We start from the raw sequence: 19,837 nt of genomic DNA, 5'->3' as shown, positions 1-19,837 counted from the left end.
AAAGTTAATGTCTCCTGTCCTTTTTCAAAATCTCTCCCTCCCTGTACAAATATTTATGTGAAAAATAATTATTTAAAGTGGTTTGTGTAGAAGATCGCCCATCTGGCTCTCTTTTGTTGTAATGGCGGACAGGTTGCCATTACGTAATATTTAATTAAATATTGGGCTTCACTCTCAAGTTAACATTATAAATACTTTGAATATTGATAATAATTTCCAGGCATTAACATTTGCAAAGTTCATTTTATCAGGATTTTAATAGAATTGCATGGATAGATTTAACTGCAATATAGGTGACAAGACTAAGGTTTGCTTCAAGATACCTCTGAGTTTGAAATTGAATTCATTTCTGTCAAGGAAATGTTTTAACTTAAAATGAACCCAGTGAGATATCAATGAAATTATTTATCGTGAGTACAAATCCTTACACTACGGTAGGTGGTTATATAGTCTCTCAAACCATTACAAGCAAAACTTTACCCATTTTTGCTAATATTTGTGCCTGCATAGCAACCTTGATTATTCTCAGCATTTACAAGCATGCAGAATATACGCGACGCTAACAGTGTATTAAATATCTTTTGTCTTTTTTTTTTTTCCCCAACAATCCCGACCACATCTTATATTAAAATCAAAACACTTTAATACCAAAGAGGATAGAGAGATGATATACAACCAGTAAGCAGAGATTCCAGCATGGTGAAAACTGAAATAAAATGAATATCTTACTTAAGAATGGTAGAGACCAGATGTGGTTCATCAAGCTTTACACAACAATTTCCAAGGCTTTATTATTTTCTTGGACAAACAATGTCAATGGAATTGCCAGAAGCCTGCTTTTGCACTTTATTATGGCGTTTAATTAGTATGAACTGTACAACACTAAAAAATGTTTTAAAAAAGAGGACAGTTCTACAATTAAAAACTTTGGAGCACATAGTGCTCACATTAATCCCAAGTTTGAATTCAGCAGATAACAGGCAACAGGAAAAATCATACTTTTAGTTTCAAAATTCCTCACACAAAATGAAAGTTTCCTCAGTTAACGACAAATAGAAGTGAGAAAATAGATCATACCATGATTAAATATGAGGTGTAGTAAGAGTGACAGCAAAATTTGGCTACTACACTCTCACTGGCAAATACTTTCTTCTCTGCACACATGACTAAAACAAGGCAGAGGAGGAGAGGACACTAAATAACATATAAGATTTATTTGATTGATTGAATTTGCTGTGACCAGAAAATCTGGAGAAGATTGAATCAAATACACTTACAAACTTGGTGTAATTAACATCCAGAGGAAAAAAAAAATACTTTTAAGACAGGATGGAAAAATATCTTTTGTAATACACTTCTACAAAAAAGTTATAACATTTGAATAGTTTTTAACATCAGGAACTTTGAATGTTGGACAAATCTGTATATGTTATGAAAGAATAAAGAGCAGTTCGGACTGAGAACAGTATGACCGAAGTAAAAAAAGAGGGAGCAATATATTTAAACTGACAATATGAGAGACAGGAGAGGCACACCTGCTAATGACAATTTGAGACAGGAGTGATTATTGCCCCCATCCCCTCTCTACCTATGAAAACAAGAGGACATAGGATCTCTCATATTCCGAAAGTGTGAGATTAAATGAGCAATATTTTCTATTTGCATACAAGTGCATAGCCCCTTATGTGACTGCCCTTTTCTAAGGAGTCTGTAAATGAAAGCTCTTCCATCTCTCACAGAGTCAACTAGAAAGTAAAATGTAAAAAATTATTACTAAAACAAGTATAAAACTGTTTATGTATCAAAGCTATTTGTTAAGTGGCACAAATGAGAACACATTAATTTGACTGTGAAAGTATTATGAATGTAACACGACTTTATTCTACATGAAAATATGAAATGCATTGTTTGTGAAAGAACACATCTAGTATAATGTAGTGAAGGTTATTATTGCTTTTGAATGTTGTGTGACCATTAGCAGTGACAATAAATGTGCTTCTTTACCAATACAATACAAATCAAATGCCACTATCTGAGGAAACTTTTCGAACTATCCAAATATTTCACAAATTTCAGTAAAAAATAAATAATAATTCTCATGTAAACCAGGAGAATGGTCCTTCTGCACATATAGAATATTTAACATTTGTACAAAAATCAAATTCTTTTTGATAAAATCATAAAATCATTATACCTTTAAACAAAAGCTTAATCCACATTTATACAAAACAAATTATATATCTTTATTACAAAAGATATCTTATAAAAACAACTTCTTTTCAGACTCAGGATAATCTGAAGCTGGTAAGTTACTATCTGAAGCCAAACAGCACACTCCAAATACTTTTTAAGGAGGCATAAATCTTAAGCACATTGTTTTCACCCAGTCTTTAAATATCACTGGAACAGCACAGTTAGTGGTGTTTTGCAAATGAATTCACAGCAGTAACTGACATTGTAATCTGTTAAAACACTAGTTTTCATCATACAGTGGTGTAGCATCACCACTCAAAGAACTTTCAATCATAGAATGTGGGCTAGTGTTAGTGCGGGGTGTAGATCGAAGGCTGTCACGTCCTGATCCAGATGTACTTCTTGGTGATTTCATATTGTTTACTGACAACCCATAAGCTAAACGGCTATTGTTCGATCTGACACTTATGTTAAAGCTGCTACTGCCACTACTGTTGCTTCTTGGTGTAGCTCGGCCAGCCTCATCAAACTGAGGAGTTGTCTTCCTTATATCATCAAATCGTGGTGTTGAACCTCCACTGTAATTAAAAGAGATACTCATATGAAAACTTCAGTACTAGAGCAATTTATTTTTGCAGCACACAGTATCATTAAAAAAACTAAGTTATAAATAGGGCATAAACTAACGAAACACAAATCCTTGTGTGGACTTTATCTACATTTACACGACTACTTGCAATTCACATTTTGTGCTTGACACAGGGTTCATTGAATCACACTCAGAATATTTCTTGACTGGGTCACTCAGGAGAGGTCAGTAACTTTGAACATGGACTACTAACTGGATGTCACCTGAGTAACCTTGAAAAAACAAACACCTACATCTTTCTGTGTTAGCTACCTTACTTTGTAACAATCATTATTTCTCGCTATTTATTGTGGAAGTCAACCCAAAATATTTTCACATTCAGAGGAGAAAACTGGTGATTGAATCCCACTGCAACAAAAAACACACTGTTTTCAGATTATCACCACAACTCATGTATCATATCTTTTACATTCTCTCCTCCATTTTGTGATAATATGGATTATAAACAAATGAATAATTACATTATTGCCAACAGTAGTAATCTACAAAACTACTCTCTCCTCTCACCATTAAATTTGGATGGTGAGAACGAGTAATCCATTAAATAATGGGACAACATTTTTAAATGGGTTTGTCATGATATTACAGCAACAGTGGAATAACCACCAATGATATCTGGGAAAGTATAAAACAGTCAGTAGAAAACTATAACTAAAGGGCTTCAAGTATTAGGTAATACTTTTGCAAGGATTTAACATATCAGAGGCAGTATTTTAGCTGAGATGGGAATCATTTCAGAATACAGTTTTATGAAATTGAAGCTAATAAATGATGGTAATTCTTTGTTTTGAAAAGATTTTAGACCACTAGATTTCATGCAAGGCAGACCCACCATTATAAAAGGAGGTGGTGAGTATTACATTGTCAGCACAGAAGCAGTAACAACAGCACAATGGGCCACTCAGGAGAGCTCAGTAACATTGAACACAGACTACTAATTGGCTGTCACCTGAGTAACAAATCCACCAGGTATATTTCTGCCCTTCTAAAGTTGTCCAAGTTGATGGTTGGTGATGTGACTGAGAAGCAGAACAAGCAGTCTTCATGTAGTGATGGACAGGGACTGTGAAATATTTCAGATGGTGCTTGTAAAAAATGACATGAAATTAGTAGAAGGAATAACTTGGAGTTCAAAAGTGCCCCCAGTAGATCAGTTAGCAAGATGTGTGTAGGGGGTTAAAAGGAATGGGGTACAATGGTCAAAAGCCACTTGTTTCTGGAGTCAATGTTACGCGACACATGAGATGGTGTGAATAATGATGTCACTGGATGGTGGATGACTGCAAACAAGTGACTTGGGAGTGATGAATCACACTACAGACTGTGGCAATTTGGTGGAAGGGTTTGGGTTTGAGAGATGAACAGTTCCGAGATGATAACTGATTATATCAGCATGATACTGCACCCTGTCATAAACCAACATTTGTGAGCAAAGATCCAGGGGCAATAACATTCATGAAATGCACTGTCCTGTTCAAAACCCCGACCTAAACCCCATAGAATACCTCTGAGATGAGTTAATATGTTGAGTTTTCACCAGACTCCAGAGTCCAAACACCATTACCTTATTTGGTTTTGTCTCTTGGGGAAGAATGGACTGCCATTTATCTACAGACATTAATGTCCTCTAATAGATCTATGGAAATCTATAACACACAACCTCAAAAAATGAAGTTACGTAATTAATTTTTTGTTTGTTTGTTTTCAAGAGCTTGACTGTCATATAACAGTGCCATAGCATGTTTCTAGAGGACTGAAAACAAAATGTTGCACATCATAAATAGAGTATTGTGTGGTAACTATTTTCTGTATTTGAAGGGGTGTAATGCTGCAACAATCCATGCAAGTCGAGGTCCCCATTGGTGGGATCAACTTTCTGAAACTCCCATTCGTCCTGGTAGGCCCTTATTTGCAAGCTACTAACAAATTTTTTTTTTTGAATTTTGTGTGATACCCAACAGCATTAAAATAGTAGTAACATATTGATACACCCGTGGTATAGGGGTATCGTCTTTGAGTAATCAAAATGTTCATGGGCCTGGGTTCAAAACCCACCATTGCTTAAATTTTGATTAATAATTAGCATTGGTGGCCAAGGACTTCCAGCATGAGAAGTCACCCTCACTCAGCCAATGGCCTTGTCAAAGAGTGCGGAGGAACAGACAGAGGTTCAAGGCACACTCTTGTCCTCGGGATGGGAAACTGCCCCTAAATGCAGAAATATCAGCAATGCTCAATGGCATGAGGACGCAGAAGGCAATGGAAACCACTGCATTAAAGACAAAAAATGTGTATCCACAGGACATAAGGCCTGTAATTGAAAAAGTGTCATGATGATCTCTCCATTGGCAAAATATTCTGGAATAGTTCCCCATTCGGATCTCTGGGAGAGGAGTGCCAAGGGGGAGGTAACCATGAGAAAATGATTGAATAACCAACGAAAAGATAACGTTCTACAAGTCGGGGCATGGAATGTCAGAAGCATGAACATCGTAGGGAAGCTAGAAAATCTGAAAAAGGAAATGATAAAACTCAATCTAGATATAGTAGAGGGTCAGTGAGGTAAAATGGAAAGAAGAGAAGAATTTCTGGTCAGATGAGTACAGCGTAATATCAACAGCAGCAGAGAATGGTATAACGGGAGTAGGATTCATTATGAATAGGAAGGTTGGGCAGAGAGAGTGTTACTGGGAACTTTTCAGTGACAGGATTGTTCTTATCAGAATCGACAGCAAACCAACATCGACAGTGAGGGTTTGGGTATGCACGACGACGTTGCAAGCTGAAGATGATGAGACAGAGAAAGTATATGAGGATATTGAAAGGGTAATACAGGTGTAAAGGGAAATGAAAATTTAATAGTCATGGGGGACTGGAATGCAATAGTAGGGGAAGGAGTAGAAGAAAAGGTTACAGGAGAATATGGGCTTGGGACAAGGAATGAGAGAGGAGAGAGACTAACTAAGTTCTGTAATAAATTTCATCTAGTAATAGCTAATACTTTGCTCAAGAATGACAAGAGGAGGAGGTATACTTGGAAAAGACCGGATGATGTGGGGAGATTTCAGTTAGGTTACATCTTGGTCAGACAGAGATTCCGAAATTAGATACTGGATTGTAAGGCGTGCCCAGGAGCAGATTTAGACTCCGATCATAATGTAGTAGTGATCAAGAGTAGGCTGACGTTTAAGAGATTAGTCAGGAAGACTCAATACGCAAAGAAGTGGGATGCAAAGTACTAAGGAATGATGAGATACGCTTGAAGTTCTCTAAGGCTATAGATACAGCAATAAGGAATAACTCAGTCAGCAATACAGCTGAAGAGGACTGGACATCTCTAAAAAGTGCAGTCACAGAAATTGGAAAGAAAAACATAGGAAAAAAGCAGGTAACTGTGAAGAAACTATGGGTAACAGAAGAAACACTTCAGTTGATCGATAAAAGAAGGAAATACAAAAATTAAGGAATACAGAAATACAAGTTGCTGAGGAATGAAATAAATAGGAAGCGCAGGGAAGCTAAGATAAAAAGACTGCATGAAAAATGTGAATACACTGAAAAATAAATGACTGTTGGAAGGGCTGACTCAGCATATAAGAAAGTAAAAATAATCTTCGGTGAAATTAAAAGCAAGGGTGGTAACACTAAGAGTGCAACGGGTATTCCACTGTTAAATGCAGAGGTGCGAGCGGATAGATGGAAAGGGTACATTGAAGGCCTCTATGAGGGGGAAGATTTGTCTGATGTGAAAGAAGAAGAAACAGGAGTCGATTTAGAAGAAATAGGGGATCCAGTATTAGAGTCAGAATTTAAGAGAGCATTCGAGGACTTATGATCAAATAAGGCAAAAGTAATAGATAACATACCATCAGAATTTCTAAAATCATTGGGGGGAGGAGTGGAAACAAAACAACTATTCACATTAGTGTGTAGAATGTATGAGTCTGGACACATACCATCTGACTTTCGGAAAAATATTACCCACACAATTCCCAAGACTGCAAGAGCTGCCAAGTGCGAGAATTACCACACAATCAGCTTAACAGCTCATGCATCCAAGTTGCTGACAAGAACAATACGTAGAAGAATGGAAAAGAAAACTGAGGATGTGATTGATGATGATCACTTCAGCTGTAGTAAAGGTAAAGGCGCTAAAGAGGCAATTCTGATGTTGCATTTGATTATGGCAGCAAGACTACAGAAAAATCAAGACACATTCGTAGCATTTGTTGACCTAGAAAAGCATTTGACAATGTAAACTGGTGCAAGATTCTTGAAATCCTGAGAAAAATTGGGGTAAGCTATAGGGAGAGACAGGTAATATACAATATGTACAAGAGCCAAGAGAGAATAATAAGAATGGACGACCAAGAACGAAGTGCTCCTATGAAACAGGGTGTAAGACAGGGATGTAGTCTTCTGCCCCTACTGTTCAATCTGTGTATCGAAGAAGGAAGATGGAAATGAAAGAAAGGTTCAGGAGTGGAATTAAAATTCAGGGTGAAATGATATCAATAATACCATTCACTGATGACATTGCTATCCTGAGTGAAAGTGAAGAAGAATTACATGATCTGCTGAATGGAATGAACAGTAGCAGAAATGATAACAGTGAGAAATTTAGCATCAGGATTGAAGGTCATGAAGTAGATGAAGTTAAAGAATTCTGCTCCCTAAGCAGCAAAATAATCAATGATGGATGGAGCAAAGAGGACATCAAAAGCAGGCCAGCACTGTCAAAAAGGGTATGCCTGGGCAAGAGAAGTCTACTAATATCAAACATAGGCCTTAATTTGAGGAAGAAATTTCTGAGAATGTATGTTTGGAGCACAGCATTGTATGGTAGCGAAACATGGACTGTGGGAAAACTGAAACAGAAGTGAATGAAAGCATTTGAGATGTGGCGCTACAGATGAATGTTGAAAATTAGGTGGACTGATAAGGTAAGGAATGAGGTGGTTCTATGCAGAATCAGAGAGGAAAGGAATATGTGGAAAACATTGACCAGAAGACACGATGGGATGATATGACATCTGATAAGACATCAGGGAGTGACTTCCATGGTACTAGAGGGAGCTGTAGAAGGCAAAAACTGTAGAAGAAGACATAAATTGGAATACATCCAGCAAATAATTGATGACATAGGTTGCAAGTGCTCCTTTGAGATGATGAGTTTGGCACAGTACAGGAAATTGTGGTGGGCTGCATCAAACCACTCAGAAGACTGATGACTCAAAAAAATCATATTGACTGGTTTAATGGTGTGATGGAAAGGGAAGGCCTTGACATACAGAAGGTTATGGGCTTGAATCTCATCAGGCAATAAAAATCCTTTTTCTATTTTTAAATTTTTATTTAAATTACAGTGATGATCATTTTTATTTCTATTGCTTTGTTACATTGTCTTAATCATCATATGAACTTCATTTGCTCTCATTTTTCTTCCTATCACTCTTTTTCCACTTGAAATCTTTGAGATTAATTTTATGCTATAATTTGATTTTTTTTGTTTTATAATCATGTTTTTTATCCATGTTATTACATTCATTATTTGTGTTCCTCATTTTTCTTGAATTTTGTTTTCCTTTTAATCCCTTGTTTCATTTTAGCCTACATCTACATTATTTTGCCCATAGTGTAATAGGCATTTAGGCTATGTTTTAAGTGTTTGTATGATGATTACCATAAAAAATGCTTATCTTGTAACAAAAACACATATTCGAATATTCAACACTACTACACAGTCAATATAGATAGATTATTTTGTCTTTTTTTTTTTTTTTTTAACCAATAGTTCGACATTTTCAAATATTTAAATATTGTAATAGATAAATATAATTAAATTCCCATTCACAAAAATTCCAATAGCAAAAAAATAATATAAAGAAAAAGTGAGAACAAATGAAAAAATTCATATGATGATTGGGATGTGACACAGGAATAGAAATAAAAAAAAGTTTTAACCAAGTAATTGAATAAAAATAATGATCAAAGTCATTTCAATAATGATTTCAAAAAAATTTAAGGCATCTGATTATATTCTAACCCCTGACCTTCAGTATGTGATGTCCTTAGCCTAGTAATTACACAACACAATCAGTCTAGAAAATGGTCTCTCTTTTAACGCTACTGAGCAACACGTAAAATTCAAATTTTTTTCCCCGCTCCTCGTCTATTACTCACAAATGAGGGTTCACTGAGGTGAATGGCTCCAGGATGTGATAGCTGGGATCTTAACCTACATCATACAGATGGTTTCATAATACCCGGCAAATCGAGGCAGCAGTGAAGTGTTGCAGCTGTGTCAAGCAACGTCCAGTTAACTTCTCTAGCCACCTAATCACCATGGATAAGTATTGCATGTTTCACTATGACTCCAAGACAAAAGAGGTGGTGACTAAAAATATATAAAAAAAACTCTCATATGTCTTGGACACTATGTCAGGGAGCTGATTTATATCCAAGGATCAGTACAGAACATTGCACAAGTTGGTAAAGGGAAGAAGATAACAATTACAAGGTTTAGTTCTTTTCTCTGCTTTCCAGTCTTAGAATTCATTTAGTTTCTCTCTCCCACTAAAGTTAAATGAGGAATATATATTCTCTTGTTTTTCATTCTGTGCACAGCATGTACCTTGTGTACCTCTCATTGCAAAATTTTGAGCACAATTTGGAAAATGTGGTAAAGGGAAAGGCATAACTGCTGCTCGATAAAACACAATGCCACATCCAGTGCTGCCAAACCCTTGGTATGAGTGATCACTAGTACAATTTCTTCAGGCAATTTTTCGTTGCCACTATCTTCAGTGGGTTCACAAACCATTTCAACAATTGCAAGATCGGTCACTTCAAACTGTTAATTCATTCTGAAACATTCACATTTTCACATCCAGCTAGTTTTTTCACCTGTTCTACCAACAGTAGGTCATCTTTGTCTATACTACACGTATCCATTTCATTCCATAAAATTGGTTCCAAGACATTCTTGTGTCTCTGCCTTTATTTTAGACCATGAATCAGCTACCCAGTAAACTACGTCTTTTATCATAGCTTTTTAAGAAATTCTTTGGTGGTTCCTTAACCTTCTGTTGTTTGTGCAAGCATATGAGGCAAACAACAACAATACCTTTTTCAAGCATTATAAAACACCTTGGTCCAAAGGCTGTATTAAACTCGTCACATTAAGGGGTAAGAACAATGCGCGAATACTACCACAGTGTAATTCTTCCTCATCAGGGTGTGAACCAGTGTTGTCAAATATTATGATTGCTTTGGAAGGCAAGCACTTTTTCATTAGGTATATTTTTGTCTCTGGAACAAAATCTCCGAAAAACCGTTTCTTAAAAATAGTTTCATTTCTACCAAGCAGATTTTTGGTGGACAGAAGTAACAACCAGTGCAGAAGCAGTGATACCTTTTTTTTTAGCTCTAAGCTTAGCAGACTTCCCTATCAGCAGCAGCTTTAGTTTATGGTCAAAGATTTTCTTCCTCTATAATTTTTCTTAATTTCTCACAAAATTGTGTAACAGTTTGAGAACCTGCAGAAAGTTTTTCATCACAAATTTCAAACCACCTTACACCATATCACTTCTTCTCCCATCCAGCCATTCTGAACTTGCAGTAAAATTGTCCTCACCTTTCTTTAACTCATGTCTAAAAAATACAGCTTTTTCTTGCACAATAGGCTCTGAAACTGGACTGCCTTTTTGTCTTTGTTGAGTAAACAAAACAAACAAAACTTTTCTCATCTTTTCTTATTCAGATTTCCTCTCGGACTTCCGTTCAGATGATGAAATAGAACACTTGTTTAAAGAAAACTTCTCAATTTTGTCTCTGTTTCTATGCCAATCTCAAACTGTCACTTCAGCAACTCCACACTCAGCAGCAAGGTTTTTTTCTTTTTCTTTTTAAAAGGTTTCTCTTTTGTCTAGTCTTTTCAAAACCTCCAGTTTCTCATTCAATGGCACTAAGTTTCTCTAACTCCTACCGCTCACTGTAATGTATGAATTTAAAGATTAAGAAACACACAGTTACATGTGTACAGTACACTGAACATGTGTACAACACTTTAACATTACACAGGTAGGCTCACTACAGTACAGATGTTACTACACTACCAACTGCAGTACAAATAACAATGGTATCCCACTGTTATAAAATTAGTACTGTAATGTTACTTAGGCCTACTGTATTTTAATGACCACTGTTGCTGAGTAGCCGCAGCAGTAAGGGTAACAATAAGGATGGTATGCACTGAACAGCTGATTGTCAGGTGGTCCCAATTAGTAAAGGGTCAACAGAGAAAGAGCAAGGGCACTCCTTGAAACCTAATCGTACTTTTCCATCTGTAATAAAAATACATTAGTAGTCTGAGGCCAAGGTTATTTTTGTGCATTATGAACAAAAACCCCAAGTGGAACAGTTTTACCTGTATTGTACATGGAAAATTGAAAGGAAGTTCAAAATGTAACACATTCCATAGTGTGTAAAATGTACACGTGGACAACATACGAAAATGGGTTTTTACTTCAGTTTTCTGTAACATTTTAATTTTCTTAAGACCAGCTTGAATTTTGAAATACCACATATCCAATTACCAGGGCTCTACTGTGTATATTACATGTAATTCATTGTCTACTGACCTTCCTTTTTCTTTATAATCTTCTCCTCTATCTTACTTCATAAAATGTAGGATTATAGAGTTTAATGGACTGTCAACAACAAGATCATTAGGGACAGAGCACAAGCTCAAATTGGGAAGGATGAGACATGACATTGGGTCATGTCTTTTTCAAAGGAACCACCCCCACACTTGCAAACCATTGAAATCTAATTCTGGATGGCTGGGTGGGGATTTCAACCACCATTCTTCACATCGCAGGTCCAGTCTCATACTACTGCACCACTTTGACAGTGTTCATGTAAGGATAAGAACTAATCTTTCTAATACAGTGAGAGAGAAAAAGTTATAAAAAAGAAAAGAAAAAAACACATGCTCTCTCATGTAGTCTTCAATACTATGAAAGCAGCATTACAGTTTTTCTTAGAAGCTGCCCAAAGCAAATTAGACAAAGACTATGTATCAACGCTTGCTGACATCAACCTCTAGTATTATGTATTTTTCTCTGAAAGTATAGCAATTACACAGTCTCTATTCAAAATAAATCAAATACACATTTTTAAATGTAATTAATTTGAAAATGTTTTCCCCTCGCTTGGGTCAACTAGAACACATATTTTGTACATCTCAGAAAGCAAAACAAAACAATAACTGAAGATAACTCTTCCTTATGAAAGTATTATTGAGATCAATATCATAAGATCAGTTTTTTAATGTGAAAGGTTTTATTTTGTGTTGGTTAATGTTCTTAATGTTTATCTTATAATGATGCATAGGGCCCTTACTGTGGGGCAAAGGAGTGAGGGAGGTAATTCAACAGTCCTGAACTGTAGTAGGAAATGCTCTAATACTACAGCCACTAAGTTAAAATAATGCTTATTTTAGCAATATTTGTCTTTCAACAATATTTATGTATTTGCCATTTAACATGAACACAAAAACTTAGCTGACGAAAAATCAAACACTGTTCACCTTAACAATGTATTATAAAAAATTCCAGAGACTCATCTATAAGGAAAGGAAAATTAGGGTTTCATTTCCCATAAACATTTAAATCATTAAAAATGGGGCTCAATTTCAGGCTGGACCAGAAGATTAGTAGTATAGTCTTTTATATTAAAATAAAATAAATCCAGAACTATCCTGACATAATATAAGAAAATCATGGAAAACCAAAATATGGACGGCTAAACAGGAATTTGAAAGCTTCCAAATGCCTTAACTACTTTGTCATACTGGTGGATAGGCTCTTACACAACACTGAGAGAAGGACTACATGCATTTCTAAGGAACTATTTGTAAGATTTTATTAGTGCAGATCTATTTTTGAACCTAAATTATGTCCTTATCAGAATAATCAGTTCATCTGGCATTTGAATACAGTATACTGCAGCCATGGAGTCACTGTCCTACAGATGACAATAATAATCATACCTCATGGTAGAAATTTTCTGAACGGGAACATGAACAACACCAGATGCCTATGGACTCAAATGTATCTTACTTTGAAGACACCTACTATTAACTGAACTTATTTGGAATGCACACAAATATGCAGCATCAGTGTTGTCTCCTTTGTGTCAGACTTCATACAAGACATTTTCTGGAGGAGCACACGAACAGATCTGTAGTTACCTACTCTCTTCTTGCAGCTGATTTGTTTGATTTTGAGTGAACTTGTCACATCATTAGCACACACCTCAGCACCACATTTATATACTTTTACAAGTAATTACTTTGTGGTACAAGCAGTCTTTACACTTTTCCTGCACAATCTCACACTATCATGATGAAATTTTATGCACAAGTGTTTAAAACTAGCACTCTAAAAATGAAGTATACATTAAGGAACACATGATAAAAATCATTTCAACTTACCTGTGTTGACGTGGTGTTGTTCGACCATCTTGCCTTGGTGTTCCCAAACCTGCCTCACGATTTTTCAATTTTGCCCATGCTTCAGCAGCTTTTCTCCAGTCCATTGGCTCTGAGGTTTGTGGCGTAACTTGCGGCCTGTTGACAGTCAAATATTAATTAAAAGCTGTGAACAATCTGTAATGACTATAGCAAAAAACAGGGAAGCAAGTAAGTAGAGCTGCTTTGTAGATTACACTATGAAAATGTTTCTACATGAATCAACAGTATCACTGATTACTGAAAAATCACTCAAGAGTATCAGTAAGTTGTTTCTTATTGCAAATGTTCATCGGCCAAGAATGGAGAACTCAAAAGTTGTACAAATAATCCAGTTTCTTTTGTTTCAAATTAATGATTCACCAAATAAAATAAAAACTTTACCAAGAATAGTTGTGTTAATTTAGTGCTAATGAATCATATCTATGGGGCTATATGAACAAGAGGATGGATGAATGAGAATGAAGAGTAAGTTATGATTGCTGAAAGTGTGTTCAGAACACAGAATTAAATAAGAACACATCACTAAAAATACATAGCTTTTACACAAATAATTTGAGTTTCAGAAAGAAATTTCTGCACAATTAGATAATTTATAAATTATCTTAATGGATATCCTACATTTGATACAAATATAGATGACTGTAAAAGCAGTCTATTGCAAGTACTTCACGTCACTTAAAGACACTATTACCTTACTGCCTATTAACTCAGTAAAAGTATCTCTTATTCAACTGAGAGGCCACGTCAGTAATCAAACCTTACTGAACTTGTAACGAAAATGGACACACTGTACAACTAGAGGAAGTGAAACGTATCATTATTATTTTTACTACACTACACTTGGTTATATTGCACATGTAAGTAGAAGACTACAATATTTTTACAGAATGTGCGGAGAATTATAAATGGTGAAGTGTCATTCACATACATATTTAGAAATTACATATAATTTTTTTTAACTTTGGAATTAAAAAATTGTTCCAAAAAAAACTGTTGACTGACAACATGTTCCTGTGTTCCAACAGAGCATCTACTAAACACATATGCAGTTTGAAATTCAATTATAGTCTTAGTTTTTGTTGTTAAATTTTTTTGTGGTTTAACCACACATTAGTGAGTTCTACTGCAGTAAAGGTTTATTTTTAAAAACTCTAAATGTATAAGATGTGATTAATGAAACATTGGTTCCCTTTTCAAAGTAGGCCTATATCCATAAGTGGAAAGGTCTGTTGTCATATTCTCTATGTATGGCTCTGAAAGATATTTCATGTCCTCATTCTTCAAAATTTTTTCTCTGCTAACTGAGAATTCACTGTTCTCAAATCAAACAACGATGTTTTCCTCTTTCTCTGTAAAGGTATGAAATTATTTTGTCTCACAATACTGTATCCAGATCTAAGTTGCATTTCCTATAAACAGCTATGAAAGGTCTATATATTGGGAAATGTGCATTTCAAAAACTTCTCTATTAACACTATATTTTGCATTCTTTTCATTGCTCATTAATTAATTATTTTTATCAGTCCAATTTTTTTAAACTACTCAAATATATTTTAAATGTACAAACCTTGGCTGTGGTGTATGTGGAGTATGAGCTGCTCTCTGAGAAGGTGTTCTATGAGATGGCGTTACAGAACCTGGATGCAAAAAGCCTCCTTGCGTGTGGGATGGTGTCTGCTGTCCATACCTAGGTGTCTGTGTCATATGTGGAGTATGGTAGGGAGTCATAAAAGGTGTTTGTCCAGACGGAGTGTATGGCTGAAAAACACAATTTTAACAATTAATAGCATTCTCTTTTCACTGAAAAGAGGGTGATAAATTCTAATCTGTACTATTAATGCATTTACTTAATCTATATGCAAGAGTAATTACTTGAGACTGACTTACGGTGTTTGGATAAGTATGAACATTGGCTCCATAAGTACCGCCACCAGGAGTGTGAGGATAATGTGGCGTCTGGCTTGCAACTTGAGACAGACTATGCAACATGTGTGTTGGCATATTCTGAGCAACCCTCTGTATTGCTTCTGGGTTCATGCCTGTGCAAGTAAAACACAAATAAAGAATTGTATGTACTTTGGTTTTTGAAGGTAAGATTTAGGAGAATTGAGTGCATTTTTAGCTTTAAAGAAGCTCAACCAACCAGCAATATTAATGTTTGGTGTCTGGTAAGGTGTTCTGTTGGTTGCAGCACCACGAGGTGTACTTGGTGTACCTGGCACTGGATCTCTGAAGTGTTCTTTAAACCAACGGAACAATGAACCTAGTGAATCAAAAATCTGCTGTCTAAATCGAAATCCTTCCGGAGTCACAGTCACATATTCATGCCGACATCTTGTTCTTGGTAGGTACGACAGCAAAAATTTTCCAGGATAGCTCTGTAGAAAAAGATGCAAATTACACTACTTTAAAGGATTATCAGAAATAGCCACTCCCTGAAAACACTTCATAGTTCTTTACTATATCACTTTATAAATTTATTCTGCACACATTCATGGAACAACTGTAAGATCTGCACACAGAAACATGCTGTAGTCTTCCATATGTTTACATAAGAAACAGAACAGGTCACACAGGCACTGAACAGCTGCAACTAATGAGTTACACTTTTGATTATATTGGAAGAGGGAGATCACTATCAATGACAAACACAGGATTAAAGAAAAGACTAAGCAATAATTAGAAAATCTAATGAGGCAAATCGTACACATTAGAAAAAATAGCAGAGCAATTGGCATATGACAGAGGACACAGTGTGATACTGTTAAGACATGAATTTCAAAATGTCAATAAAGTCAGTAATCAAACAAATAATTCTGCATAAGAACTAAAAAGTGGAACTAGTACGTATCACAGAAAACTATCAACAACCAACATTGTAGTCTCACCAACTACTTAAATGATTTAACTGAGATTCCAGTGCCCACAATATACGTAAAATTAAATTTTCAATGCTTTCAATTTACGCACACATAGCACATATTTACATCTGTACTTTGCAAACCATTGTGAAGCGCATGGCAGAGGGCACACCCCATTGTACTAGTTATTAGGATTTCTTCCCATTCCATTCACATATGATGTGCAGGAAGAATGATTGTTTAAATGTCTCTGTGTGTGCAGTAATATTCTATTCTACACAAGTGATTTGTAAGTGATCTCTTTTGTAGACTGATTGCATTTCCCCAGTATTCTACCAATGAACCAAAGTCTACCACCTGCTTTACCCATGACTGAGGCGATGTGATTATTACATTTCATATCATTACAGAGTGTTACATCCAAGTATTTGTATGAGTTGGCCAATTCCACCACTGATTCATTGCTATTATTGTCATAGGATACTACCTTTTTTCGTTTTGTGAAGTGCAATTTTACATTTCTGAACATTTAAAGCAAGTTGCCTATCTTTGCATCACTCTGAAATCTTATCTAATCTGACTGCATATTTATGCAGCTTTTGTCGCATAGTACTTCATCACAGGTAACTGCATCACCTGCAAAAAGTCTGAGTTTACTATTAACATTGTGGTTCATGGTGTGGGTTCCTGTAGTCATGTCCTAGTTCATGAACCACGGGCAACGTATGAGTGGCCAATTAAGTGGTCCCGACAGTCGGGATACCAGTTACTTTGGAATAAGGCTGGGCATCTCGGACATATTCTGAGTCGTGGTCACCTTTGTGCTCATACGGCAAAGACTACCAAATCCACCGGTTAGTCCCTCAATCGTTAGGGGTAAAACCCAATGGGACTCGAGGCAAGTAAGGCTAGCAACTTGCTTCCCCGGTACTTAATGCCTCGGACCTTTGGAGGTGACTGAGTCCCACCTCTAACTGACAAACCAGGGACTCCTAAGATACGATTTGGCAAACAAATGGTAATGAGATGGGGAGCTATTAATATCAAAGGGGGCTACTCTGGGAAGAAGGTAGAGCTGGTAGAGGCTGCAAGTAAGATGGGGCTGGACGTTTTAGCTGTTAGTGACATTCGGGTAAGGGGTGAGAAAGAAGAGGAAGTGGGAGAATACAAGGTCTACCTGACAGGAGTCAAAGCAGGAATAGCACAATGGGGTGTAGGGCTTTACATCAGGAAAGAAATGGAACCCAGCATAGTTGCAATACGGTATGTAAACGAACGACTGATGTGGATAGATTTGACGGTGTCTAGCAAGAAAATTAGGATTGTGTCAGTATATTCGCATTGTGAAGGGACAGATCAAGATAAGATGGATAGTTTTTATGAGGCACTCAGTGATGTAGTTGTTAGAGTAAAGGACAAGGACATTGTTCTGCTCATGGGTGATTTTAACGCCAGTACTGGAAATCGAACAGAAGGGTATGAAAAGGTTACGGGTAAATTTGGGCCAACAGGAACGGGAAACAACTCTTGGATTTCTGTGCCAGTATGGGCTTAGTAATCACAAACTCCTTTTTTAAACATAAGAACATTCACCGGTATACTTGGGAAGGCAGGGGAACCAGATCTGTCATTGACTATATAATAACAGATCAGAAATTCAGGAAGGCTGTGAGGGACACACGTGTATTCAGGGGATTCTTTGATGACACCGATCATTATTTAATCTGCAGTGAAATTGGGATTGTGAGGCCGAAAGTGCAGGAGGTCAGGCCCATATGTAGGAGGATAAGAGTGGAGAAACTTCAGGATAAGGAAATCAGGCACAAGTACATAACAGCGATCTCAGAAAGGTACCAGTTAGTTGAATGTAGTCAATTACAGTCATTGGAAAAGGAATGGACAAGGTACAGGGACACAGTACTAGAAGTGGCTAAAGAATGTCTTGGAACAGTAGTGTGTAAAAGTAGGATGAAGCAAATAGCTTGGTGGAATGACACAGTCAAGGCAGCCTGTAAAAGGAAAAAGAAGGCGTATCAAAAATGGCTACATACCAGAACTCAGGTAGACAGAGAAAGTTATGTTGAAGAAAGAAACAAAGCCAAACAGATAATTGCAGCATCCAAGAAGAAATCTTGGGAAGACTTTGAAAACAGGTTGGAGACTTTGGAGCAAGCTGTTGGAAAACCATTCTGGAGTGTAACTAGCAGTCTTCGAAAGGGAGGTAAGAAGGAAATGACAAGTATTTTGGACAGGTCAAGAAAACTGCTGGTGAATCCTGTGGATGCCTTGGGCAGATGGAGGGAATATTTTGAAGAGTTGCTCAATGTAGGTGAAAATACAATCAGTAATGTTTCAGATTTTGAGGTAGAATGGGATAGGAATGATGATGGAAATAGGATCACATTTGAGGAAGTGGAGAAAATGGTCAATAGACTGCAGTGCAATAAAGCAGCTGGGGTGGATGAAATTAAGTCGGAACTCATCAAATACAGTGGAATGTCAGGTCTTAAATGGCTACACAGGATAATTGAAATGGCCTGGGAGTTGGGACAGGTTCCATCAGACTGGACAAAAGCAGTAATCACACCAATCTTTAAACATGGAAACAGAAAAGATTGTAACAACTACAGAGGTATCTCTTTAATCAGCGTTGTGGGTAAATCTTCTCAGGTATTGTTGAAAGGAAAGTGCGAGTATTAATTGAGGACCAATTGGATGAAAATCAGTGTGGGTTTAGGCCTCTTAGAGGTTATCAAGACCATATCTTTAGCTTACGGCAAATAATGGAGAAGTGTTATGAGTGGAACAGGGAATTGTATGTATGCTTTGTAGATCTAGAAAAGGCATATTACCGGCTTCCTAGGAGGAAGTTATTGTCTGTTCTACGAGATTATGGAATAGGAGGCAAACTTTTGCAAGCAATTAAAGGTCTTTACATGGATAGTCGGGCAGCAGTTAGAGTTGACGGTAAATTGAGTTCATGATTCAGAGAAGTTTCAGGGGTAAGACAAGGCTGCAACCTGTCTCCACTGTTGTTCATATTATTTATGGATCATATGTTGAAAACAATAGACTGGCTGGGTGAGATTAAGATATGTGAACACAAAATAAGCAGTCTTGCATATGCGGATGACTTAGTTGTGATGGCAGATTCGATTGAAAGTTTGCAAAGTAATATTTCAGAGCTAGATGAGAAATGTAAGGACTATGGTATGAAGATTAGCATCTCCAAAATGAAAGTAATGTCAGTGGGAAAGAAATATGAACGGATTGAGTGCCAAATAGGAGGAACAAAGTTAGAACAGGTGGACGGTTTCAAGTACTTAGGATGCATATTCTCACAGGATGGCAACATAGTGAAAGAACTGGAAGCGAGATGTAGCAAAGCTAATGCAGTGAGCGCTCAGCTACGATCTACTCTCTTCTGCAAGAAGGAAGTCAGTACCAAGACTAAGTTATCTGTGCACCGTTCAATCTTTCGACCAACTTTGTTGTATGGGAGCGAAAGCTGGGTGGATTCAGGTTACCTTATCAACAAGGTTGAGGTTACGGATATGAAAGTAGCTAGGATGATTGCAGGTACTAGTAGATGGGAAC

At 36.6% G+C, this 19,837-nt stretch overlaps 1 protein-coding gene across 1 annotated transcript in view; it reads right to left on the bottom strand.

Moving 5' to 3' along the window:
* Nucleotides 1-815: 815 nt before the first annotated feature.
* The window catches only part of LOC126248845 (transcription elongation factor SPT6), a 181,317-nt gene continuing 162,295 nt past the window's right edge, over nt 816-19,837 (bottom strand). The window contains exons 26-30 of the mRNA XM_049950270.1: nt 15,523-15,757; nt 15,267-15,418; nt 14,947-15,137; nt 13,341-13,475; nt 816-2,771 (exon numbers count right to left, since the gene is read on the bottom strand). Coding sequence (XP_049806227.1) covers nt 2,474-2,771; nt 13,341-13,475; nt 14,947-15,137; nt 15,267-15,418; nt 15,523-15,757 — 1,011 coding nt within the window. The 3' untranslated portion in view covers nt 816-2,473. The remainder of the gene's footprint in view (nt 2,772-13,340; nt 13,476-14,946; nt 15,138-15,266; nt 15,419-15,522; nt 15,758-19,837) is intronic.

This window comes from Schistocerca nitens, chromosome 1 (genome assembly GCF_023898315.1).
Source record: "Schistocerca nitens isolate TAMUIC-IGC-003100 chromosome 1, iqSchNite1.1, whole genome shotgun sequence".
Taxonomy (NCBI): Eukaryota; Metazoa; Arthropoda; class Insecta; order Orthoptera; family Acrididae; genus Schistocerca; species Schistocerca nitens.
Note: the sequence above shows the minus strand (reverse complement) of the source record. Positions and strands in the feature narration are given on the sequence as shown.